Raw genomic sequence first — 26,791 nt, forward strand, 5'->3', positions numbered from 1 at the left:
GCTACCTATTTAAAAGCTAAATATTAAAAAATATTATAAGGATCCATCTTATTTTGGTGAAACTAAATAAATAAATAAAAAAGAAAATGATAAACTGCTCAAGAGCTGAATAAATAAAAAAATAACGAACAAATTCTGTAAATTAAAAAAAAGGATAGATGTCCATCTAGATGTAATGCAAACCTTATATTAAAATTTTAAATGATTTAGACCAGTCCTTGTATGAAATATATTAATTTTGATTTGACCTCAAAAATAATATATCATACAACAGGACTTAAGTTTTTTGGACTAATTTTTTACCATTAATTGTCTACCTATTTAAAAGATTAAATGTTAAGAAATATTGCAAGGATCCATCCTATTTATATAAAAATAAAAAAATGAAAAAAATAGGAAAATGATAAACTACTCAAGTGCTAAATAAATTAGAAAAAAATATCAAATAAATTATTTAAATTATAAAAAAGAATAGATATAGATATGGGTGTAATGTAAAGCTTTCCTAAAAAAAATAAATGATTTGGACTAGTTCTTATATGTGAAACATTATTTTGTTGATTTAACACAAAATTAGTGTATTATATACTAGGACTTGAGTTTTCTGGAGTAAATTTTTATCATAGTTTTTTCACCTACTTATAAGGCTAAATGTCACAAAACATTGCATAAATCCATTCTATTTTAGTGGAAATTAAAAATTATGGAGAAAATAAGAAAAATAATAAATTATTTAAATTCTGAATAAATCAAAAATATCAAAAATTTTAAATTAGAAAAAGTAAGCTATATGTTCATCTAGATGCAATATAAAGCTTTCATAAAAATTTTAAATGATTTGGACTAGTCCTTTTATGTGATATATTATTTTTTAATTTTACCTCAAAAATAGTATATCGTATATCAGGATTAGATGTCCACCTATTTAGAAGCTCAAATGATAAAATACATTTCAAGGATCCATCCTATTTTGGAAGAAACAGAAAAAAAAATTAAAAAAATTAAAAAAATAATAAATTGTTCGGATGCCAAATAAATAAAAAAAAATACTCTAAATTAAAAAAAGTGTTTTAGATGTCTATGTGGGTGCAATGCAAAGCTTTCATAAAATTTTTAGAGCATTTTGACCAATTTTTATATGTGATATATTATTTTTTTATTTGACACAAAAAATAGTTATCGTATAGCAAGACTTGAGTTTTCTAGATGAATATTTTATCATAGGTTGTCCAATTATTTAAAAGATCAAATATCAAAAAACATTATGTGGATCCATTCTATTTTAGTAAAAATAAAAAAAAGAAAATAATAAACTATTCAAATGCTGAATAAAACAATATATCAAAAAAATTCTCTATATTAGAAAAAGTATGCTAAGATGTTCATTTGGGTGCAATGCAAAGCTTTCATAAAAATTTCTAATGATTTGGACCAATCTTTCTTATGTGATATATTATTTTATATTTGATTCAAAAATAATATATTGTATACAAAGACTTGAGATTTTTGGACCAAATTTTTACTATAGGTTGTCCACCTATTTAGAAGGTCAAATGTCAAAAAATATTATATGGACCCATCCTATTTTGGTGAAAATAGAAAAAACATGGAGAAAATTAGAAAATGAAAAACTGTTCATGTGTTGAATAAATCAGAAAAACATCAAAAATTCTCTAAATTAGGAAAAGTATTCATGAAAATTCTAAATGATACCATGTGGGTGCAATGCAAAGCTTTCATGAAAAGTCTAAATGATTTGGACCAATCCTTGTATATGATAGTTTTTTTCCTTTACCTTAAAAATAATGTATCGTATGTTAGGACTTAAGTTTTCTGAACCAATTTTTAATCGTAGAAGTTTAAATGTTAAAAATTATTATATGGATCCATCCTACTTTGATGGAAATGAAAAAATATGAGAAAAAAAGAAAATAACAAACTATTTAGATGTTGAATAAATCTTTTAAAAATATCGAATAAATTCTCTAAACTAGAAAATAGTGTGATAGATGTCCATTTGAGCACAATGTAAAGCTTCCAAGAAAATTTTGGAGCATTTTAGCCCATCCTTATATGTGATATATTATTTTTTATTTAACCGCAAAAATATTATATCATATATCAAGACCTGTCTTTTGTAGATCAAATTTTTGCCGTAGTTTTCTCACCTATTTAGAAGCACAACTATAAAAAAAATTACATGAATCCATCATATTTCAGCGGAAATAAAAAATACTTTGAGAAATTAAAAAAAATGCTCTATTTTTCACGACAAAGTGTAATAGACTAAGGGATTCATATTGGAGAATTGCTTTGTAACTTAGAAAAAATGTTCTATTTTGTAGAAATTATAAAATGCATGGTACAGATTGTTCATGTATACAATACAACATATGCTCTTCTTTACCTGTATAAAATTGTTCTCATTTGTACAACATTTATAATAAATTAAGAGTGTTTTATTTGTACAATTTCAGAGTTCACAAACTCTGTATAAAGGACATGTATACAAACTAACAATCATATTTTTCATAAAATTTTGAATCTTACAATCCATAATGCCTCATGTGCTTCTAGGAGAATGACAATGTAATACAAAATGCAAATGTTTGATAAACTTTAAAGGAATATAGCACAATCATTCTTGGAACATATAAAGGTTATTAATTATATAATTGATCAATGAGGAAATATATATGGTATTTCATAGTATTTCGATTGTTGAATCCCGATGATGAAATTAATTGATGAATTTATGATCGAATGAGCATTTGAGTGACGCAGGACTAACTTCGATCATGGAAAGATAAATCAATTGAAGAAGGAGAATCAAACGTTGGGCCGGAGAGCATTATGTTAGAGTTTGGGCGTCGAGCCGGAGGATTGGTCGACGTGTCGAAAGATGGACTTCGTACCATGAGTTCAAGCATCAGGCTAGAAGGATCGAGTATTATGCCAAGAAGATCGAATGTTGCAAGAGGTCAATATGCCAAAGGATCAAGCAATACATTGAAGGAGAGGACAATAAGCCAAAGGTTCGTATGAAGTGCCAAATGAACCATTGACATGTCGGACAATTTAATATTCATGTTTGTAATTGTTTGTGTCTTGATTAAAAAGTAGTTTAGGTTTTAATTGACTTAATTTTGGGTGTAATCATACCAACTTAATTACGGGTCCATTGAGCTTGAATTAGGATTAAATTGGGCCTATTAGAAGGCCACTTCAGTGACCTAAAGTTAGGCCAAGTAGTAGCACTGCCAAGCTAAGCGGTGGAACCACTTGTAAGTTGGAAAGTATAAAATATACTTTTTCGAAAAACCCAATTGTGGCACCACCAGGGTTAGCGATAGTACTACCCAGTGTTAGGCAATGTTACCACCCAAACTGATTGTAGTGCTACTAGGACATAGTCTCTTAGACTATGTCAGATTGTGGTACTGCCTAATGTAGGTGGTGGTACCCCCAAAAACTTAGAGATTTAAATTTTTGGCTCTATTTTTTAAGTTATTTAGGATCTATAAATATTTCACTCATTCTTGGGATAGCAAGAAAATAAGTAAAAAAAAGGAAAGAATTTTTAAGGATAGTTGATCATTAAGGAGTGGACGTAGATCAAAACAACCGAACCACTATAAATTGATTTATATTTTTTTTTATATTTTTATTTCTATTACTAACTGATTTACTTACTCACTATTCTTATTTACATTTTAAGTTAAATGCATTTTCGATATGGGTTTTCTCAAATAAAAGTTTTCAAATCGAAGTTTTTCGAAAGCACTAATTCACCCCCCCTCTTAGTGCCTTTATGATCCTAATAATTAGTATCAGAGTCTAGTTCTATCATTTGGTTTTAACACCCAAGAGAGATTAAATGACTTTTTTTGACAATCAAGAGGATCACTCTATCACTCGTCCTCCTATGTTCAATGGGATGAACTACACGTATTGAAAAACATTAATATAGATTTTCTTGCTTTCTTTGGATTTGATCTATAGAACGTTATTGAGTTTGGTTTTCAAAAACTCTCTAAACTAATTAATAAATAGAATGATTTTGAGAAGAAAATATTTTCCTTAAATGCTAAAGCTATGAATGCTTTGTTTTATGCTTTAGATAAAATGAGTTTAATCGTATTTCTTTATGTGAAACTATATATGATATTTGGCACACACTTGAAGTTACCCATGAAGGCACAAATAAAGTTAAAAAATCTAAGATTAATCTCTTAATGTAGTTATGAATTATTTAGAATGAAGCCAAATGAAGCTATTGGTGATATGTACACCCATTTTACAGATGTTGTCAATGGTTTGAAAGTCCTTAGTAAAAGTTTTACTAATCTTGAACTTGTTAATAAAATTCTAAGATCTCTTCTAAAAAGTTGGGATCAAAGGAAATTATAATTCAAGAATCAAACGACTTGAACAACTTTCCTCTTAAAGAACTCATGGGATCATTAATGACCTATGAAATAACTTACAAGACATATGATGAACATGAGGACAATCTTCCAAAGAACAGAAAGGATATTACACTTAGAACCAAAGAAGATCGCTCAAGCCAAAGCTTAAGTGATGATGATGACATAGAACTTTTAATAAGAAAATTTAAAAAGTTTATAAAAAAGAATATGAATAATTCTACAAAAATAAGAATCTAAAAATGAACTTAAAAAGGACACAATCATTCATTATGAATGTAAGAAACCGAGATACTTCAAAAATGAGTGTCCACAACTAAAGAAGAAACTACTTGTACAAAAGAAAAGAAATCACTCGGAATGACTTAGGATGAATTAAGTGCATCAAAAGACAAAGAGCAAACCATTGAAGACGAAGTGGCGAACTACACATTAATGGCTTTCAACAATGAGGTATATGACTCAACTGAAACTTTTTTACTTTACAATAAATTACTTGTTGCATTTCATGACTTATATAATGAACTTAAAATAGTTGGTAATAAATATAAATTGTTAAAAAAAGATCATGTATCTCTCTCTCATAAATTTGATAAATTAAAAAATGAGTATGATAAATGCTTATTAACATGCACTAAATGTGAAGAGTTAGATTCATAAAAAAGGAAAATATGTTATCACAACAAATATTAGAAAAAATTAAAATTAAAAATAAATAATTAAATATGATTCTTACTAATAAAGGTCATGTGAAAAGGAAGGAATGGGGTTTCTTGCTAATAAAAATAATTAAGGAATTGAGGGTTCTTGCTAATAAAATATTTTTTAGATTTTTAGATTATTTAAATCTGAATCAATTATCTCGATTTACTAAAGAGAATATCTTTTTCAGAATTCATGACTTAAGATTTTCCTATTCGATCTCATAAGATTTCTTTCTCCTTTTTTTAAAAGGGAGATCCAAATGAATCATGTCTTTAATTTGATCCAATTCGATCTCATAATTATTTAATCTGAAATAATTAAATATGATTCGAATAATCTAAAATTTTATTCAAATATAAATCATCAAAATCACTTTCATAATTCATGAGATTCATAAAAAATAACACAAATCGATTCATTAATCTCTTTTTGAAAAATTGATAAGATAGAGAATCTTTTAAGAAAATTATATTCCTGTCTTTATCTTTTATGTCAAATAAAAATATGCATCATCATTTAAAACCGAAAAAGCAAAGTTCATCACGACAAAGATCAATAGTATAAAATAAAAAAAATCATCATTGCTTCAAATCATCATGCATCACTAAATCATCAAGCATGATTTCATTAAATATAAAGTATTTTCAATCAAAATTATTTTGTTTATTGTAATAATATTTTTTTTTCCTTTTTTTAAGTGAATCTAATCTTCATACTTAGTGCTAGGAGTTAATATGTAATTGTCATACTCAATTTTTTAATTTTTTAAAATCACTAGAAAGAAAAGCATGATCCCCATATTTATTTATTTTTATATTTTATATACTAATTTAAAATAACTCAAAAAATGCATCAAATAATTTTATAGTAAAGTAAAGGGGTTTTGGTTAAGTCACTTATCTCGTTGTTGAAAGCCACCAAGGCGTAGTTCGCCACCTCTTCTTTATCGGTTTGCTCCTCGTCTTCGAATGTACTCAATTCATCTCATGTCGCCTTGAATACCTTCTTCTTTTGTTGCAGACATTTGCTTTTGAGGTGCCCCAGCCGATTGCATTGATAGTAAGTTATTGTGTTCCTTTTGAGCTCGTTTTTGTTCTTAGTTTCTTGTTTTATGAATTTTTTGAATTTTCTCATCAAAATTTTTATGTCATCATCATCTTCACTTGAGTTATCACTCAAGTGGTATTCTTTAGTTTTTAGTATCATATTTTTCTTATTCTTTGAAAGGTTATTCTCATGTTCATCTTGTGTCATATAACTTATTTCATAAGTCATTAAAGACCTGATAAGTTTTTTAAGTGAAAAATTATTTAGGTCCTTTGCTTCTTGAATGACAGTTATTTTTGAATCCTAGTTTTTAGGAAGATAATGTAAAATTTTATTCACAAGTTCAAGATTCGAAAAACTTTTACCAAGTGCTTTTAAACCATTGAAAACATCCGTAAAAAGGGTGTACATGTCTCTAATGGTTTCACTTGGTTTCATACGAAACAATTCAAAATCATGTATCAAAAAATTAACTTTAGAATCTTTAGCCCTACTTGTACCTTCGTGTATGACTTCAAGAGTGTGTCAAATGTCATGTGTAGTTTCATAAGTCGAAATACGATTAAACTCGTTTTTATCCAAAGCATAAAATAAAGCATTCATAGCTTTCGCATTTAGATTAAATGATTTTTTTTTAAAGTCATTCTATTCATTCATAGGTTTAGAGGGGGTTTGAAAACTAAGTTCAATGATATTCCATAAATCAAAGTTCAAAGAAAGCAAGAAAACTCTCATCCGAGTTTTTTAATAACTATAGTCTGTCCTATTGAATATAGGAGGACAAGTAATAGATAGACCCTCTTGAAAGCCGAAAAAATCTATCTCTCTTGGGTGTTAATCTAATCGAGAAAAGCTGACTCTAATACCAACTGTTAGGACCATATCGGCACTAAGAATGTGGGGGGTGAATTAGTGCTTACGAAAAATTACGTAGATTTAAAAACTCATTCGATGAAATCCAATAATGAAAGTATGCTTGACTTAGAGTAAGTGAACTAAGTAATTAATTTAGAAAACAATGGCAATGATAATGAAAAGCATAAAGGAAATTACATATTGAGTTTATAGTGGTTCGGTCGTCGTGACCTACATCTACTCTCGATTCCTCTTCACTCAAGGCCACCAACTTCCACTACCTGATTTTGTTTAAATGAGCGAATATCAACTACCCTTTTATACCCATTTTCTCCTTTTCACAGGTTTAGGATATAACCCTTATAACCACTCACCCCTCTCTTAAACTTCACCCAACACTTAGAGCTTGAGAGGAGTTCTCACAATATTACAACAACATTTTTCTTCCTTTTGCTCTCAATTGATGTTTTCACCGAGTATGGATGAGTGGGGTTTTTATAGGCTCCAAATGGATTCAAATTTGGAGTCAAAACAATCTCATCCTGGGTTTTCGAGGTACTGGCGGTACCATCGCTTGTCAATCTAACACTGGGCGATACTATCGCTCAGTCTAGCAGTACCATCATCTGACACACTAACATTGGGCGGTACCACTGCTCAGTCTGGGGATATCACCGTTTAACACAATCTTGAATATTGTGTTTAGGCGGTTCCATCGCCAGACCCTACTACAGGACACTGAATGGGCCAAACAACATGCTCAATTCAGCCCTGATTCAGGCCCAATTAGCCCCTAATTGAGTTGGTATTGTTTCACCCCAATACCGACTTAATTAGATCTAGAATAACTTAATCTAAATAAATTATTACAAAGCACAAATCATATATTGTTCGGCATATCATTGGTTCTTTCGGTGCTTCGTCCGATCCTTCGGTGCATCGTCCTCTCCTTCAGCGTATTGCCCAATTGGCATGTTGACTCCCACAACTTTCGATTTCCTTGGCATAATGTCCGATCCTTCAGCTCGATGCTCGAACTCATGGCACGAAGTCCTTCTGCCAACACATCGACCGATCCTTCGGCTCGACGTCAAATCTCCTTACATGTTCAACTCCGACTCAACATCTGATTCTTCCTACTTCAATCAATTTGTCTCTCCTTGATCAAAACTAGTCCTGCGTTACTCAAAACACATATTAGATCACAAACTCATCAATTGATTTCATCATCATAGTCTGAAATTCAATAATGTTCACTTCGACCCAACGTCTAATTCTCCTACTTTCATCGATTTGTCTTTTTTAATCGAAGTTAGTCCTACGTCACTCAAAACATAAATTAGATCATAACTTTATCAATTGATTTCACCATCAAAATTTAAGATTCAATAATTATAATATTTGTAGTATTGATCTTAATGATTTTCATGATATAACTTGTTTTTCAACTTTGAAATAATACATAGCTTTAGTATAGGAAACTAGAAATTAATTTTTTAAATCAAAACTAAAAAACTTGTAGAAGAAATGTCTAATATCAAATTTATTAAAAATAAAATTAAAATATATATCAATTAGAAAAATATATAAAGAGTAGTTTTAAATCCAAAAATCAAGTAAATATCACTAGACAACTACAACTAATTCATATAAACTTATTTGGATTTATTAATATCACAAGTTTTGTATATAGTAACTATGCATCGTTGATGATTATATTAGAAACACTTTCACATACTTCTTAACATATAAAAAATATTATTTTAAATATTTTATCAAGTTTTATAAATAAGTTTAAATGAAAAGGGTTTTATGATTTTATATATTTGTAGTGATGAATTTAAAAATTATAATTTTTAAAAATTTTATGATTTAAATAGGTATGACTCAACTTCTCCACTCCAAAAAAAAAAACTCATAACAAAATAGAATTGTCGAGAAACAAAATTGGAGTTTACAAAAGATGACCAGGACCATGCTCAATAAATATTACTTACCTAAATATTTGTAGATTGAAGTAGTTAACATAGCTTATCAAATTATAAATAGGCTTTTGTAAGATTGCATTTATCTAAAACATTTTATGAGTTATAGAATAACAAAAGAATCAATATTTGATATTTTAAATTTTTTATTAGAAGTATTTTACCGATAAGGATGCCTTAAAAAAATTGATACTAAATTCGATGAAGGTATTAGATATTCTTTTTATTCTAAATCTTATAGAATTTTCAACAAAAGATTTTAGTTATTAAAAAATCGATTCATGTTGTCTTTTTATGAATCTCCTCAATTAAGAAAATTAATTTTGATGATGCCTTAGAAAATTTTGATGCTAAATCCGATGAAAGTATTTTTTAAATACTCTTTTAATTCTAAATCTTATAGATTTTTTAATAAAATATCTTTACTTGTTATAAAATATATTCATGTTTTTTTATGATCTCCTTAATTAAGAAAATTAATTTTGATAATGATTATTTTGAACTTAAAAAAATAAATTTGAATAATGATCTTATTCTAAAAAATAACTTTGATATATCTACTTCCTCCAAAGTAACTTTAACAAAGGAATATAAGTATATAGAAACATATTCTAATGAGTCAATTATTGGGATATATGAAAAGGTGTTTAAACTTATTTTTCTAAAATTTATTTATATAAAAATTATTTTTATCTCAAATTGAGCCTAAATACAATAATGATATTATTAAAGATGATTCATTTGTCTAGACACGAACAACTAAGCTAATTTAAGAGAAATAAAGTTTTAATATTTATTTCTAAGCCTAATAATCATCTTATAATTGATACTAAATAATTTTATATTATATATATATATATATATATATATATATATATATATATATATATATATATATATGTGAAATCACTCGCAATAGATTATGTAAGGATAATGCATATAGCATAACACCCTTAAGAAGTTAAAACGAGGTGAAGAACAAGGACAATTATGTAGTAGATAAAAATAAACCTAAGCTCTTAAGGAGTCATCATGTCTATGTATACCCATTTATATTAAACTTATAATAATTAGTTAATTTAACAATTATTTTTTATTACACTAATAATTTTAACTGGAATATTAGTAATCCCAAAAGTTTTAGCTATTAAGAAAAAACCTGATATATTTAATGAAATCTTACACTCATTTTCACCTCCAAGAAACTAAACTCAAAATACATAGCAAACCAAATAAAAAAAGAACTATTAAATTAAACTTAAATACGTAGCAAAGCATATCGGAAAAAGACTATTGCACTTAATAGTGCATGTTGCAAATCAAACTGGGAGATGAACATTGTATGAACATCAATAAATATTCATTTTTGGGGATACAAACCATCTCAAAAGCTTAAATTAAATAAAAGACCGTCATGTTTATGATCAAATATTATATGATATATTTCGTATAATAACTTAATTCACAATTGTCGGCTTTCTTGTTTTGTATCGACATCTATTTATATTTTTCTTCCATATTTTACTCTTTATGTAATTATATCTAATCATCAATAGCCCATGAACAGAACACACTTCTCTGTTCCTCTGCTTTTATTTTCGGGCATGTCTAGTCTGAGTGATTGATTGATCCAAGAACAGAGGAGCCGAGACGGAGGCTACTAATTAGAAGTAGACATGGTCGTTATCATCCACCATCGTTCCCCAGATGGGAGATGAACTCCACGCTGTGTACGCCTCCGGATACGGCGAAGGCAATGCGAACTCCAGCTTTGCGCTGTTGTCATCCATGACGCTGGTAAGAGCAGCGAATGTCGGTGGTGAGAGCAGCGTCGGAGACGCTGGCATCAGAGGGGCCGAAGGCGTCGTCGCGGATTCGGTCGCTGGGTCGGAAGAGTGCTGCCGCGGGGCGCCGGTGAGGATCTGGACCAGCTGCCGGAAGCCTCGTGGATGCACGTGATACACTCGCGGCGGCGGCGGCACGGGCCGCCGCCACGGCTTGGCCAGGGGCTGGTAGATGATGCGGAGCGGCACGGTGTAGGACGGAGATGGCCGAGGCGGCGATGCGTTCTCCTTCCCGTTTCCTGTGTTCTTCATCTGCACTTGGAGGGGAGGAGGGAAGCGAAGCGGCTGGTAAAACCGTCGAGGGAGGGGAGCCGAAATATATAGACTCGGCTATTTGGGGCAGCAGTGACGTCATCCTTTGTCCGCCCCCGTACTCACCCCAATGGGCTACACCCTCGTGGTGATTAGACGGAAGAGTTAGGCTCCACGTTGGGACCCACCTTTGTTTTATCAGGTAAGCCGAGCAAACTCCAATAGGTGAGTCGTCCGTCTCGGCGTTACACGCTGATATACTCGTGTGGTCATCACAGAAGGCGACAGATACTATCTGGGACGCGCACAGAAGGTCCGTCTCTCCTCCTGGGGAAGTTTTGACGACTCGAAAAAGTATCGTTTTGACGGTCTACCTGTGCTGTGTCATCCTACGCTATACCTACGTCCTGTTCCTGAGGTGCATTGAGATTGTGATCCTAGGGAACAGATCAAATAATCCAACGGTCGAGATGCTGAGGAGATCGTTCTTGTTGTTAATGCCCGAACACAAAGCATGAACATCATTTTGTTCTAATCTATCAGAAAGACTAAGTTTGAGAAATCTTAGTCGCATAAATTGCTTCTTTTTTTTTTTAATGTTATACCTGGTAGCTTCAGTTACTCCAAATCAGAGTTACGACGATTTCATATCGTACACACTTACGATGAACGCACATAATAATTGTGTATAAATAAAAAACACTTGCAATTCAAGGACATCATATTACTAATTGTTAGAAAATAAAAAAAAATAGTATATATAATTAATTATAGGAGTCGCTGAAACTCGTAACCCAACGAAACTATTTCTATTAATTTTCGGTAACATGGATGCATGAAGAAAGAAGTTTTATGTCCTATTAATATCCAAGTGATTCATGGATGACGCTGCACGAGTCAGCAGCTCCCTCATCAAAGCACAGTTATGACGGCGGCAGTGAGACAGAAGGCGTCTCCGAGTATCAGATGTGCATCATCTCACCAGGCTCGGGTTATCCGACGCCAGCATCCAGAACTGTATTACTAATAAGACGTGCACCACGTGATCCGCACGAGACGCAACGAAAGAACGACTACGACGTGTCACCATCACCCGCTTCCCGTTGCCGTTTCGTTTGCGTGCGTGAGACGTGTGTCACCACTTACGGCACGTTAACGAGGCGGACGGTGGCGGCGGCTTTCTTGACTGAGGAAGCGGGATCGGGTGGCACGCACGCCGTTCGTGGTTAGGATCCTCTGCAACCATTATGGCGATTGATCGGATCGAACGGACCATCTTTCGAGGAGGTGATCGGGCCGCCTGGGTAATAACGGTCAAGATGTGAGATCCGACGATTATACTTGAAAATTGGAGTTGGAGAGAATCTACGAGTTGGTTGCCTGTAACCGGAAATTCCAGGAATTATATGTAGTCGTAGGGAAAATCAAATGCCAACAGCGTGTATACGCAATATTTTAGATCATAAATTGTCATTCGTAATATTTAAATTCCTAATTTAAATGTTGATCTCCCAGGCGCAATTGACAGGATAGAATAAGTCACATCCAACCATCCTTATAAAAAGAATGGTAACTACTAGTTCACAATCTCCAAACATCAATTAAACAGAAGCAATATCAACAATGACACCAGCCATAAATATTCTTTGTATTAGGAAATAATATGCTTAGTACCTACATATCCTCCATCCCCGACGATTTCGTATAGCCTTTATATTCCAACTTAACCCCCATATTTGCCGAAATAATCCTGAACTTTAGTCTGATACCATCCATCATCTCCTGAACTTGCTCATTTTCAGGGTCCAACAGTGGATACTTCCTTAGCAGATCTCCTAGTTGTTGGACACTCTTCTGGAGCCTGGATGAGAATGCTCCTGAGTCAACTTGGATCACTGAGTTCCACACATCAACGCAGCCCTGATAAAAGCCCAGCTCTTCCGCAACTTGGAAACCCATCTTCAACCCCACTTCTTTCCCCTCCTCCTTGCCAGAAACCAAACCATCCTTGTACCCATCCTCGAAACCCTCTTGGCGCAGGGATTCATCCAGATACACCACCGAATCGAAGATGTCCGAAACATCTGCAAGTGTTTGCTCCATGGTTGTGATGGTGACACTGTCTGGGTTGTGATGAAGCACCTGAGGATAAGCTCAGCAAATTCACTTTAAAATCTGTCTTTTTTAACTTCTACTGTGAAGTAAAAAGAAGCCATCGTCGACAACAACAACAACAACAACACAATCTTGCAGCAAGAATAAACAAACACATCAAAAAAGTCTTTTCTTTTCCATAAAATTTCAGATTTTTCCCATTTGCTTGTCGTCACTCTTATCTTCAATCATCTGATTACTGAAGTTGTATATGTATTCATTCCCCTCAAGCAACATTGTAAAATGATAAGAAGGTCGAATAGGTTAATTTATGCAGGAAGGGGAAACAGGAGCTAAATTATACTATAGAAGAAGATTAAACCTAAGACTACTGCAATTCTATGGTAAATGGTTTTGTTTCTCGCACATCCATCCATAGAGAGAAGGGAACGACGTTTCCGTTCCAAACTAATTAGCAGATCAAAAAGAAGAACGCCAAGCAAATGTGATATAAAGGTCGAAGAAATCAAAGAGGAGAACGGAACAAGAACCATAGTTTGGGGCAAAGTTCGGGAAGAAGAAAAGAACGCACCTTTTTCGTTCTCCCGGAGATGGGAGTAACAATGACTTGCTTCGACGATCGCCTGAGGTGGATACGAGGCGAGAGAAACCAAGCTAGGGCTCCTGTTAGGGCTACAAGATAGAATGATCGAATCCGGTTAATTGGGTCGGCTCAATTCTTGGACCGGGACGTGGAGGCCCATCAACTTGGTCCCGATTCCAAAATTAGGGCTGGGGAGATTGACATACCGAACAAGAGAAGACATTTAGCGATGATCAGTACACGAATCGAACACAACGAGAGAAATTTGAAGGAACGCCAACCGATCAAGGGTCGAAGAGACGGGAAAGAATAGCAAAATCATCTTTGATTCACCATCAGCTCAGTGGTGGCGATGACATGCCGAGCTCCGTCCCGGAATCAGCAATGGGCGGGGCGAGCGAAACGGTGATGCAGGAGCCGCAGACAACCCGATGGACTCAATCGATCGACGACTGCTTCTTTGTCTCGCTTTCACGCCAGATCAAGAACGGAGGTATAATCCAGCGGGCCAACCGACCACCCCATATATATGTCACCCGGTTCGAGTCGTTTTTTTTGTTTGATTGAACCTAGCGATTTTAACCGGTTCGGTCTATGTGACAAGCGAGTCGAGTCGAACCATCTCAGATAAACTCGGAATGCAAATTAATATATCGAAATAGTATTATATTGATTTTGATAAAACAAATGTATACTTTTCCACTGTAATTCTGAATACAATATATTAAACATTTCATAAACTTAGAATCCAATTTACTGGAAAGTAACAAACCAACAGAAATGAGCAAATTAGCGGATTAGATTACACTTCTGCAACTCTATGATTACACAAATTTTCATAGCACAGATATCAATACTCCTACAATTAATTCCAAAAAAATATAAATTAATTCCTAGTAAATGAATAATTTCCAACTCATACTCTACCTCACCAATTCAACTTGAAATGGGAACTGAGAAACATCCAAGAAAGACTATGAGAAATAACAATGAAAAAAGCCTCTTAAAAATATATAAAAATAACAAAAGTTATTTGATCTATAGATATAGAGCACTGCTAAACAGTGAACGAGATCAAGTAAACACCACAATCTGAATCAATTTACCGGAGTCATGCTTATAGAATTACAAGCAACTTATACAACAAAATCCACTTCTCAACACATATTTCCCTTGCAAAAGCTACAATTACATTTGCTCTGTTGGCAAAAGCCTCTAGTTGGTGAATGAGCAGTAGCCATGGTTATTCAGAAGCTTAAACCTGTTCAGAGCTCAACTCCATGCTGCTGCAGATGTTTTCAGAGCTCTTCTCATGTATGGCAATTCTAGCATCCTTCTAGATCTCTCCACTTCAAATACACCAGCCCTGCATGGTAATGCGTGTAAGCCCCAGCGACGACCAACACATGGAAGAGCTGGTGACTGTGCCCGGCGATGTCGAATTTTCCGGGCATCCATCGTTCTGGAATTCGAGTGGCATACACCAATGCACCAAGGCCATAGAGCAGACCCATCAAGATTTCATAGCCCGTCGTGTGCAGTGCCTCTGGCCGATGCCAGAAAACAATCAACTTGTGCAACACAGGGATCACCCCGGATACCCCCATTCCGAAAAACAGACTTGCCCTTATAACTCGAAACTTGGGGCTCTGAAACACCGGAAAAAGTGACACCGCGATCATGGCAATCCCAAGAGTGGTGATAAAGCCGAGGTAGATATTGCAGAAGAATGGGTTACACATGAACGAGTAGTACACTGGGGGATAGAACGATGTGGAAATGAGGGCAGCAATCCCAGCATAGTCAATGCGGAGCATGATGTACGCAAGGCGACGGGAGTGGCACGACAGAAGGTGACATGTGCTGCTTGCAAGAAGGCAGAACATTGCGCCACCTAAGAAGGCGAAAAATGGCCACCGTGAAATTGGTCGTACCACCAGTGGAGCTATCATGTTAGCCACATCATCCTTCATAGCTGACTGCATTTTCAACATATCATGTAACTATGGTGAGTATTCGCATAGAAATTTTCTTTAGGATTAGTGCAAGACATTGTTGAAGAGAAAACTACTTATGCATGCATAATTAATGCATGTTGATGATATACCAAAAACTGCTGCTAAGACAGGCATGTTGATATCAAGACTAGAGGTTTTGATATGAGATGAGTGCCTATAGTACAACTGTTATCCTTGCAAAAGAAGCACACTGATGCTCACTATCAATGGTGGCAAGAGGAGAACGCATTCTGCAAGTTTTCTTGTCAATAATAATATTAGGTCCAATACAAACATTATTTCCAGTGGCCTGTGAGCAAATTCAAGATAATGAAGTGAGAATTTACCAGAACTGATACATTACTGTAATTTGCATGCGCATATCTGTGAGGCAGACAATTTGATAGAAGTTGCAGTATGTGCCGGTGAGATAGAGATGGAAGCATGTCCAGAGAAGCCAAGGATGTCTTCACTTCATTCTTTAATCTTTGCAAATGAGATAGGTGAGGCAGTGAAGGAAGACAGGCTACAAGTTCTGATTGAATCTTTTGCAGATCAGCTTTCTTCAGTACATCTGGCAAATGCTGCAGCGATTGAAGATCTACAACCTTCGGAACTTTCATTGCGGTGTATACGGTCAGAGCAAGAAAAAGAAAGAAGCCAATCAAGTGCCTGAAACATTAATGCATGAGGTGTCAAAACAGAATAGTAAGGAACAGAAGGCAGCGAAATGAATTTAATCAACAGCATAAAGTGATCAAATTTTCATTGTATAGCCAAAACCATATATTGACCTCCAGATATATTTAATGGCTTGTCTCGTCAAGCTATATTTTGGATTATAGAACCATCAAGATATCAAATCAACCATTTGTTCAGCTATAAAATGAGGCTTTCATAACAATGTGGTTTTTTTCTCTCTCTTTTTCAAGATTAAGAATTCAGATCATTCTTACGGAGGAATTTCTTTGAAATAAAAGTTGACTGAATCTATTACCTTGATTTCCTTGAACAGAAATTGTAAAAAAGGTGCCACCAAAACAAACCTATAATGTCAATCGAGCGTAAAATTACAGTTCATATTGCAAAATCCTTCGCTATAAGCAAACAGAAATACAATCCACAAAAAGAATTGCAAAATTCCCTCTTAATGTAGCAACCAGTTGTTCGAAAATAGAGAAATATTTCGATTGGATAATTATCAATCACGAAAGCTTAAGATGCCAGGAAAATGTCCAATTTATATTAAACGCCAACGTCACTTGATTCACGAAGTTGACCCCGAAATAGCATCACATCAATTGGGATAAAACCCAAATCGTTAGGTGCTGCTACTTTTCACCAATGTTAATCAATTTCTCTTCGCATGATTTGACCAAACGCAGACAGAATTAATATCGATAAACTCGTTTCTCAAGGAAGTCCAGAATCAATAATGAGAGCTTTAATCTGCTACCGAAGAATCAATCAATACGACCTTCATAACTCCAAACTATCTTTTCTTCAAATTACACATCATCTGTGTGAGACAGGATAAGAACGAAGTCGAATTCTATTCCACATTCCATGTTTGTGATCAATGGCACCAAAAATACCTTCAGGCATGAGTGTATTGTTTCTATACGACCAAAATTGAACGAGAGACGAAGACAGAGAGGAAGAAAAGATCAGATCTTTATGGAATGAATCATCGGGGAAAGTCTTACGTCCAGACATTGAGCGTCTCGTTGTGGATGGTAAAAATGCTGAGGAAGATTTGCTTCAGCGGCCACTCGGCGCGGTAATACCCTAGTATGTACTCATTGTCCTTGAGGTAGCCGGGCAGAGAATGGTACTCCACCAGCTGGTACTTCACTTTCCTCCACAGCGGCCGCCCCTTCCCCTCCTTCCCTCTGGGAATGGACCCGGTCGGCGGCAACTCTCCGCCCTCCGCCGCCATTGCCGGAAACCCAGACACCACGAGGAGGAGGAGAAGGAACAAAGCTCTCGGTTTTGAGGCTTTAAGCCGAGGAACGACAGATCCAGGAGTCTAATTATAGAAGAAACAGACGATGTTGGGAACGATCGCCACGTTGACGTCGCACAAGACACGGACAACGCGACGAGAAAGGATTAAAACGAGAAGATGGTTCTGTTCATTCGAGATCGGGTTTGTACAAAGGAATCGCGAACGATATATTCGCTTTGGATTCGTTGCATCTACTCCTCAATTTTGTATATAAATCCCTTATCTTTTTGATATTTTTGAGCGAATTCATTGGATCCTATTTTCTTTTTTTTTTTCCCCAAAAAACGTTCTTATTTATCATGATCTTAAAAATATCTCTAAGAAGACTACTAGAGCAAGTATGTTATCACCATGCTATGTATGCTATGGACCGATCCAGTCCATCATGCATAACACAGTAGTGTTAGGATTTATAATATTTTTGACACCTCAACCAAAATACTATTAAGTATATTTGAGAAGACATAAGCAAAAGAGACTCAAAATCTAATTAAGTATAAATCCATATGCAAAAATAACATTTTAAATAAAATAACCAAATAGAATAATTTTTTATATAAACTATAAAATTTTTGAATAGGCTTACAGTGTTTTGAAAAATATTAAACCTATTCAAAAATACTATCATCAAGAAAGTTCACCTATCGATCGATCCGTTAGGCTTACAGTTGTCTTTGACAAGAGATATTTCAAGAATTATGATATATATGGGATGGTCTTTGGAAAATCTAAAGAAGTACATCTCAAGAAAAGCTAAATTCCTATAATTTTTTTAGTGCAATTAATATATAGAAAAATAAATATTCGAGCCAAATTTAAGAAGGAGATTAATCGGATTGCATTATTACACTAGCAATGTGAAGCGGGGGCCTAATGCAGATAGATGGCTTCCACCATAAAACAAAGTGCTTAGACAATAAGGTTACTCATCCGTCACATACCGACAACAAAAACAACAACGTAGAACAGTGTTTGTTTCCACAAATGGATTCAGACAAGAATTTTTCTTCTCTCATTTGTGAAGCCTTCATGTTCATCTTCTGTGCACGCATCTCTTCCTCGTAGAAACTTGTAGTAGGCAAACTGCAACATGATCTGTTTGGCATACGTGTTAGGGTTTGCATGCAGAGACAAAGGACGTTGCCGTCCAAGAACTTATAATGAAGCAGGAAGAGAAGGATACAAGTAAGTCCAGAAGAATGCAGACTATGGCATCCAGCAGCCATGGTGCATTAGGTCCCACTTTTTCCCACTCGACACTTCTCACGAGTATGCTGCAACACCAAAGATTTCCATGTGAGAGCTTACTTACCATAGGTTGCTTTGTTTGATGATGATTAAGATTAGAGATAACCTTCCCACGTAGGTTGCATTTGCAGCGAGTGCAAACATGAACATCAGAGGGTTTAATCCCTACCAAAACATGCATCCAAGTGACCACACAAGTTATTCTAACTCCACCTAATTAACATGCTAATTAAGAACAAAGATTGATAACTCTAATTAATCACCTCGACGCTTCCACGCTTCATCTGTTTCACATGCATACATGAACTCCAATCAGCAATCATAACAATAATAATTATTAGTATTACTGTTGAGTGAAATTACTCACATTTAGATATATTTGAGGTAAACGACCTCCCATATAAATGGCGGCCATAATCCAACCTAATAGAAGGCCATAAAAGTTGCCTTCTAATGACTTAACCTCTGAATCCTGCAGTATTAAAAAGGAAGAATTAGGATGAATGTTGTAATTATATGCTTTTTGCTGGTATTTATACCTGCAACGTTCTTCTTTCAGATGATATAATGTTCATTTCTCTGAAAGCTTTAGTTTGATATGGAAATCCGATAAAGCCTGCAACAAATGTTCCATAGCTAACCTGCCAAAAGAAGCTCATTCATGCGTGCATTATGCAGTGCTTGATTATATTAGTGTAAAAACAATATAATTAGCCGCTATTTCTTGTTAATGGACTCACTGCTACTTCTTGGAATCTCTTTGACGCCATCACGATCTAAAAGGTTAAGCAAGATAAAAGGAGAAGCAGCACGATAAAAGATGTTGACTACCAGGAAGAGGAGAAGGTAATGGATAAGCAGTTCATCTACTTCATCAATGGAGGTGGAATAATGTTTAACATGTCAAAAGAAATTAAGATTGCAAAGTTATGCAGATCCATAAGTTAAAACCTGTTCTTCAATCTTCTCAAGTAGGGTTCTAACTATCGCAATTAGCTCCACTCAACTGTAGGAATGTTAGCTTATCCTCATATGTGCCTTTCCAAGAGAGAACTAAGGACAGTTGTCGCAAATGACAGAGGCTGGTGTGATCCATGGGACCTCCACGATCAACCCCTTCTTATCCTTATCCAGACAGCAGGAGATCTGCTTCACTTCCCCTATTAACCGGATGAGAACGTTATCCACACACATAAGCACGTAGTACTTACTGAACGTGAGAATGTCGTCTTCTTCCTTGCAGCGGCCCCGTGGTGATGAGCTGGCGAGCCCTCGTCCTCAGAGGAGGAATCATGGAAGGCCAAGCCCTCCGATGGACCACTCCGGACCCCGAGATAAGACGTTCCCCCACACGACGGTGTCCCGCTGCTGGCCAATGACCTCGCTGACCTGTGATTGATTGACGACGACCCGATCAGCTCAGAGAACCATGCATGCATTCATGTTGTGTTGATCGAGAGATACATGTGCACATACGTGTAGTATACATCGGTGCGTGGTGATGCGTTAGCTACGGCAGTGGTGGGTATGGGACGGCTCAGATCCTCTACCTTTGGATTCAGAGGTTGCCCGTTATCTTCCTCCTGAAGAATGAGCTTATAGGACGGTCAGCGGTGCGATAAGAACATCCACAGTTGATAGAAGACGGGCTTGTGATTACTTACTTCTAGGGTTGCATCAAAGCAAATGTTCTTCCACCATCGGAGCCCGTAGTCGTAGTACAGCGTCTGCAGCACCAACACCACGGTAGTGGACGTGTACAGCTGGTCCATTATCATGTAAGGTGTACGCCTAAGTTGCATGAAGTTGATGAGATCAGAGCACTCCACCAGAATGGCTTACCAGAGCCGTGTAGAACTGGGTAGGCAACTGCAACACCATGCACACCACAGTTAGCAAGATAACACCAAGTAAGATGAACGAGCTCTGGCTGGCTGAAACCTAAACAGGCTCACCGTTACTGGTTCGAGAAGGCAACCGACCAAGTTGAAGACGTCACTGCGGAGACAAAAAGAGGCTTACAGCAAGTATTCATCTCAAGTCCGTCAGTAATGAACTCACCTGCTGCACATGAACTCACCCGATGACCCAAGTAAGGAGCAGGGCGAGCGAGACTCCATGGCCGGACTTGGTTTGGAAGTTGGTGATGAGCTGAGGGATCTCCGCCATTCCCCAGCAGAAGAGACTGATCATGCCCAGCCCAAACGATATCTCGCCGCTCAAGTTGCAGACGCAATCGTCGAAGTACTTGTTGATCCATCCGACGCAGGCCTTCTGCTTCTCGGAGCAAGAAGCCATTGCGAGATACTTCGCCATCTTTCGTGGGGTTGGCGTTGGGTTGAAGGTGGGTGTGGTTGCTAGAGAGAGAGAGAACAGTACTAATAAATAGTATGAATTGTGGAGTGTACGTCTGTGAACGAGTGTGTCTACATATATATATTTAGGAATTGATCTAGTTTGATCCAAATGCAAAATAAATAAGATACAAGATTGTAACTAAAGATGCATATCATGACAAAAAATAAAGGACCAAAGTTTATGAATGGGTCTCCAGTAACAACACTTGATGTGATGTGTAGGTTATTGGAGGCCTTTTCTAGCCCATGAATAACCCAATAAAGTGCCATGGAAACAAGTCCTTTGATTTCAAGTTATGCAGTGTTGTTATACAAAAATTCATAATCCATGCTAAATTTATGGGATTTTACGAAGACAGCTATCATCTGTAAAGATTTCGATTGAGGAACCTATGCGAATTAAACATATTTAGTCAACAGATGCAAACTAAAATGTGAATGTTGGTTTAACAGCTTATCCATAGAACTCCTATTTCCCTTCCACCTTTCTAATATAAGAAGAAGAGGGTGATGATGATACTGACTCAAGTTATTAAGAATTTAATGAACATCAGTACAAATGCAACCCAAAAGTCTAAAAATGTTATCCGATTCTATCAATTCTTTTATAGTGTGTTACTATTTTTAGTCCTCTCTCAATCCTCATATCACACGTGAATATGATTTCTTTTAGAAGTCACAACGATGCATTTCAAAACAAATTGACATTGCAAGATTAGGCCACTGTGCTGCAATTTTTATTGCGTCTGTGGAGAAAAGATCAGACCTACCTCACCTACCAAAATTAAAGATTCCATCCATCGGCAACTTCCAAACTCTTCACAAGGGAAAAGCTCGAAACTTGAAAGAGATTGTTCCCTTGAAATTACCTTTCCTTGTGCCAAAGCTGAATTAAGAGTTGGAGGACAAGAATCATAAGACAAGTTACCCTTCCACTGTGGAAAGCTGGAGTTACATCACTGTCTGTCGTTGTCTTAGCATCTTTAAACGACTATTAAGGGCTTTCCTCTACCCTGCTTCAAAGTGCAATGGCATCTCCTGACATATTTATGGAGGACCAACTGACAGATCTGCTCTCCTGAGGTTTGATTTGATTCAATCTCTTCACCTACAAGCTCATGGAATGAGAAGATTTAACAAAGGAACTAAAGCAACCTAAAAAAAATAAAATTAAAATTAAATGTGTTTCCTCACTCAATTAGCTTGTTCTACAAGATGTATATTTATGTAGGTGGCTTTTCAAAATCATGGGAACAGAAACGACATGAAGATCGACAAAGATAAGATGATATCTGAAAGATGAGCATCGAACAGCACCATTTCACATTTATGGCAGATGTCTTGTCCAAAGGTTGATGCAACCGACCTTGCTAGTAAGGGCACTCCTGATCCTCCTCGGACTTGATGTGAGACTCAATATATACGGATTAACCAGTGTCTTTATCAACCTAGCCATTGCATGAAAGTTCTGGCTGCACCAATGAACATTCTTCATCTCTCTCTCTCTCTCTCTCCTTTTCTTACCCCCACTATTCCTTTTGTTTCACTTTTATTACCATAGGCTATGAAAAGGAGAGGGGTGGGGCTGATGAATCCACCAAGCATACCAGGTAGTAGGGGGCCATCCATCAGAAGAATGTTGCTCGACTCTTTGAGGTACTCTGGGAAGAAAGTGACTAACTAGCTAGGAAGGACACTGCTACATGTCAATTTTAGAGTGTAAACCCCAGTGAGATAAAGCAGTTGATGATTAAGACTAGAATTACATATACAGTCTGGAATAAGTAATGTTTACTATTGAGCTTGTAGATCTACCAAATTGGAGACCTCATCTGCATGAGTTCAGAAACTTTCACCTCCTCTCAACTCAGTGATTCATTCATGCAAGTACATTGCATGTGATCTTACCTGTCATGCATCACAGTGCACCTGCCTTTCAAGTCACCCAATGATTAGTTGGGTGTTGGTGTCACCACAGCCATTGATGGACCTGCCCTTCTCCTTCTCAAGTGTTGTATGACATCAAGTGCAGTAGACCCATGACAGGAGGGGCAAATGGGCGAGATATGACTAGATAAAGTGCTAAAGTTGAAACCACTAATCAATCATGCAGTCCTCAATTTTTGTGGGATGAAAGCTTCTGATTGAGACTTTTATCCATAGAAAACAAGATCGAAACTGTTCATCACCAACACCAATTAGACTAAGATTCACTGAATGAGCTATATATATACATACAGATTCAAAGTCATTTTCCTCTCATATTCTTTGGGCTCACTTTACCAAGTGAAAAAGCTTGGCGGAGGTGATAACTAGTTGTCTTCTATTCTGAAGGTGGCAGATAGATTAGTGGCATGGAAAGGCTTTTGATCATTGGCAGTGCTTTGTCATCCATACTACTAGTGTATCACATTAAAAAAATGGACATAACGCGTGGATGTTTAGCTGCAAGAAGAAGTAAAGATGAAAGATCTTGATTTCTTTGTTAAGACCATAGATAACTTTTAAGCTTTTAGATGGTAAATGTGTAAATCTTTGTAGTTTAATATCAGTAATATTGTTGGAATGTTTCCTAATATATAAGAATCTAAATGATCAAAATGAAAATGAAGATAGATTAACCTTACTAAATGATCTGATGAATGCTTCCAAAAGATATAAAAAGAAGCTTTTGATGTCACCAAGGCGAGTAGAAAAATTCTCTCTTTGAAATAGATGGCTGACATAGCCTAGAATACATCCCAAGTCTTTCATATGATATGTTTGGCACCTTTGACACTTAAACAAATCGCCTAATCTTGACTATTCCATGGATTGGGCATTAAACAACAAGGATGTCTCAATCAATGGTAGGAGAGAGAGTAGGCTGAATCAAGGAGGCGAGGTTTGGTGAGGAGGGAAGTCACAAGCCTTAGGAACCAAGTAAAAAACCACATTTTACGTACATCGAGTATACCTCTTGGTGTACTGGAATGTTATGCTTACAAGCAAACAAGCACTTGATTCTAAGTTGTCACACAAGAGCCCTGATTGCTTACCATAAGAAAGAAGCAAAGAATCTTCGACTGATTCAGTGGACAATTCTGGCCTCACGCAAGAGGAAATACTGAGGGTTTGTGTTAGAATAGTAGAGGAGAAGGGAGATCGTTTTTTATGATGCGAAACACTTGTCGGAGGTGAGTGATATGAGTTCAGAAAAGAGGCAGAGATGCAAAGGGTGGTGTGTGTTCTTATGATTCAAGGTAGGGACAGTGTGAGCTGCCAACAACTGATGAATGGCAAGTAGCTGGTGCTGGTGGTGTTGCCTTTGCCTTCTTGTGAGGCCAAGAAAGTAGTGACAGGCAGTGATGTGTGCGTCTGTAGGCCATGAACGAGACAGCTGAACTAATGGCGATTGCCTTGTTTGTTCCACCTGCATGGTCCCCGGAGGTGCAGCAACCTCACAAGAGATGAAGCAGACGCAGTTCATGTGGCTGCAGACCCCGGCGACAGCGACAACCGGAAGACGATCATGACGGCAGCAGCCGCGGCCATGGTCATTGCCACATGCGAGAGAGAGAGAGAGAGAGAGAGAGAGCAGAACCTCATCGATTAAATCTTTATTTATAGTTTTTAATATAATTTTATCTCTTTTTATCTATCTTTTTACCATTAATTGCCACAATTTCGTTTAATCATAATATCCATTTTTCTTCATTTTATCACTACTTTGAAACATAATTCCTTATTCAATCAATCATATATTACGGTTACACCTCATTTGTCATAATCAAAATATTATTGCTCCATAAATTAACTTGTGTAGAAATCCATGAAAATAATAATACTTTTTTATTTTTCTTTGTTAGAATATTAAACTAAAATTTATGATTAGATAGAATTTTTATTTAGGAGACTAAGTCAAGATTGGAGTTCCCTGTCATTGTTAGAGTCAAAGTCTTAAGTCCACCCTTCTATAAATAAAAGACTTATTTAATACTTTTTAAGTATACATAATCAGGATGAGAGATAAAGATCTAAAGAAAGTTCAAGATGGAGGAACTGATAGATTATAAGTTTTCATCTTTGATAAGAATTTTAATTTTTGAAGTTTCTATATTCTCTATTGTTTCTCTTATATAATTTGTTGATGCTCATCATAGATTTTCTAACATAGTATCAAAGCGGTTTTGATAAGCAAGATAAGTAGGCTCTTGAAGAGATAGATAAAAATAATAATAATAATTTACCTTTTAACAGAGGGTGCAGAAGCCAAGAGAAAAATAGGTGCTGCGAGTGCCTATCTTATCATGTAGAGACCGCTGATTAAATTCTATTAGAGAGAAAAAAAATCTGGTAGAGAAGAAGAAAATAGAACTGTAGAGAAAAAAAATAGAGAAACTATAGAGAGAGAAAATCCAAGGAGAAAATAACTATGGAGAGAAAAATGGAAGAAGTGAGAAAATCTTATAGTGAGAAGTCGATCTAACTATGACAATTAATCAAATAAGATAACACACTAAGATTAAGAAAATAATTGATAGATTGTAGTAAAAGAAAGATAATCTATAGAAAAGATCAATGCGATGTTGATTAGTTGATAGAGAAAGATTAATAAATTGATGATGAATTATTTTGGATCTTATTATTATCTAGATTTGATGAAAAAAATAATGGAGATGAAAAGTTATGATAAAAACTTTTCTCGAGTAGAAGGGCTTAAAAAAATAATCGATTGTTAGAAACCATAAAGATATTAAGTTTCTCTCTTAAGATGAGAAAAAAGAATTAGTTTTTAACAAAGAAGAAAATAAAAGAGCACTGAAGCTTACCTTTCAATTAATATAAGATGAAAGCATTGTTTCATGAATATCTATAGCTCTATAGCTAGATAAGAAGAGAAGCTTGATCCATCTTAGAAGATTCTTATGAAAAAGGTATATATATCCTCCTACATCATCTCAAAAGCAAATCAAAAATAATTATATAATACAAAACAATAAGAAAGTAAAGATATCTCAATAGAAAAAGAAAAAGGAGACGACCTCATTAGATATGGCAGATTTCCCTAATAATATTTTTACTCAGATTGAAGACGTTAAGATCATACAAAAGTAAGAATTAGATTGCCATATAGGTACTATGAATAGATATTTTATCTTCCTATATAAAAGAAGAATTTATAGAGTTAATAACTAAAGAGTCAGAAGAAAATGTTGCTACTCTAATATGAAGATCATCATTATTTAAGATCTAGAAGCTATACAGACATACTAACAAATAATCAATGATAAAGAAATTAGATATATGATTATGTTGATTAGATTATTTTGGTGCATGAAGATTGGTTTAAGAAATCTAACAAAATTGATTTCAAACAAATCAAAAT

General features: G+C 35.4%; 3 protein-coding genes across 4 annotated transcripts; all 3 read right to left on the bottom strand.

Annotated features, from left to right (window-relative positions):
• Positions 1-12,732: 12,732 nt before the first annotated feature.
• LOC135628876 (uncharacterized) lies at positions 12,733-14,037 on the bottom strand. The gene is made up of 3 exons (XM_065135823.1): positions 14,020-14,037; positions 13,802-13,902; positions 12,733-13,257 (listed from the first exon to the last, which is right to left on the bottom strand). Exon 3 carries the CDS (start codon positions 13,216-13,218, stop codon positions 12,790-12,792), a length of 429 nt encoding a protein of 142 aa, XP_064991895.1. The 5' UTR covers positions 13,219-13,257; positions 13,802-13,902; positions 14,020-14,037; the 3' UTR covers positions 12,733-12,789.
• Positions 14,038-14,906: 869 nt separating this feature from the next.
• On the bottom strand, positions 14,907-17,901 carry LOC135628254 (heptahelical transmembrane protein ADIPOR3-like). Its single transcript, XM_065134852.1, has 3 exons — positions 17,517-17,901; positions 16,158-16,482; positions 14,907-15,792 (listed from the first exon to the last, which is right to left on the bottom strand). The coding sequence occupies exons 1-3, from the start codon at positions 17,747-17,749 to the stop codon at positions 15,139-15,141; spliced, it is 1,212 nt and encodes a 403-aa protein (XP_064990924.1). The 5' UTR covers positions 17,750-17,901; the 3' UTR covers positions 14,907-15,138.
• A 775-nt stretch (positions 17,902-18,676) lies between these two features.
• LOC135628247 (uncharacterized) lies at positions 18,677-21,477 on the bottom strand. Of its 2 annotated transcripts, none has more exons than XM_065134840.1 (12): positions 21,147-21,477; positions 21,022-21,064; positions 20,909-20,935; positions 20,731-20,793; positions 20,543-20,649; positions 20,278-20,455; positions 19,606-19,707; positions 19,434-19,538; positions 19,330-19,350; positions 19,173-19,231; positions 19,002-19,092; positions 18,677-18,913 (listed from the first exon to the last, which is right to left on the bottom strand). In XM_065134840.1, exons 1-12 carry the CDS (start codon positions 21,380-21,382, stop codon positions 18,809-18,811), a joined length of 1,137 nt encoding a protein of 378 aa, XP_064990912.1. In that variant the 5' UTR covers positions 21,383-21,477; the 3' UTR covers positions 18,677-18,808. The 2 variants fall into 2 exon arrangements, with proteins under 2 accessions (XP_064990912.1, XP_064990911.1); XM_065134839.1 differs by having other exon boundaries at positions 20,731-20,829; positions 21,147-21,473.
• Positions 21,478-26,791: the final 5,314 nt, after the last annotated feature.

The sequence above is a fragment of the Musa acuminata genome, chromosome BXJ3-1 (assembly GCF_036884655.1).
Source record: "Musa acuminata AAA Group cultivar baxijiao chromosome BXJ3-1, Cavendish_Baxijiao_AAA, whole genome shotgun sequence".
In the NCBI taxonomy this organism is placed as follows: Eukaryota; Viridiplantae; Streptophyta; class Magnoliopsida; order Zingiberales; family Musaceae; genus Musa; species Musa acuminata.

Bases quoted from the DNA above. Each gene is read 5' to 3' on its own strand.
- LOC135628247 (XM_065134839.1), bottom strand. From the start codon at position 21,382: ATGGCGAAGTATCTCGCAATGGCTTCTTGCTCCGAGAAGCAGAAGGCC. The intron at 19,708-20,277 runs GTAAGTACTACG...TTCTTTTGGCAG, and splicing joins AGACGACATTCTCACGTTCA to GTTAGCTATGGAACATTTGT. The intron at 18,914-19,001 runs GTATCCTTCTCT...TATGCCAAACAG, and splicing joins GCATTCTTCTGGACTTACTT to ATCATGTTGCAGTTTGCCTA.
- LOC135628254 (XM_065134852.1), bottom strand. From the start codon at position 17,749: ATGGCGGCGGAGGGCGGAGAGTTGCCGCCGACCGGGTCCATTCCCAGA. The intron at 16,483-17,516 runs GTAAGACTTTCC...TTAATGTTTCAG, and splicing joins GAGACGCTCAATGTCTGGAC to GCACTTGATTGGCTTCTTTC. The intron at 15,793-16,157 runs GTAAATTCTCAC...TTGAAAATGCAG, and splicing joins ACAGTAATGTATCAGTTCTG to TCAGCTATGAAGGATGATGT.
- LOC135628876 (XM_065135823.1), bottom strand. From the start codon at position 13,218: ATGGAGCAAACACTTGCAGATGTTTCGGACATCTTCGATTCGGTGGTG.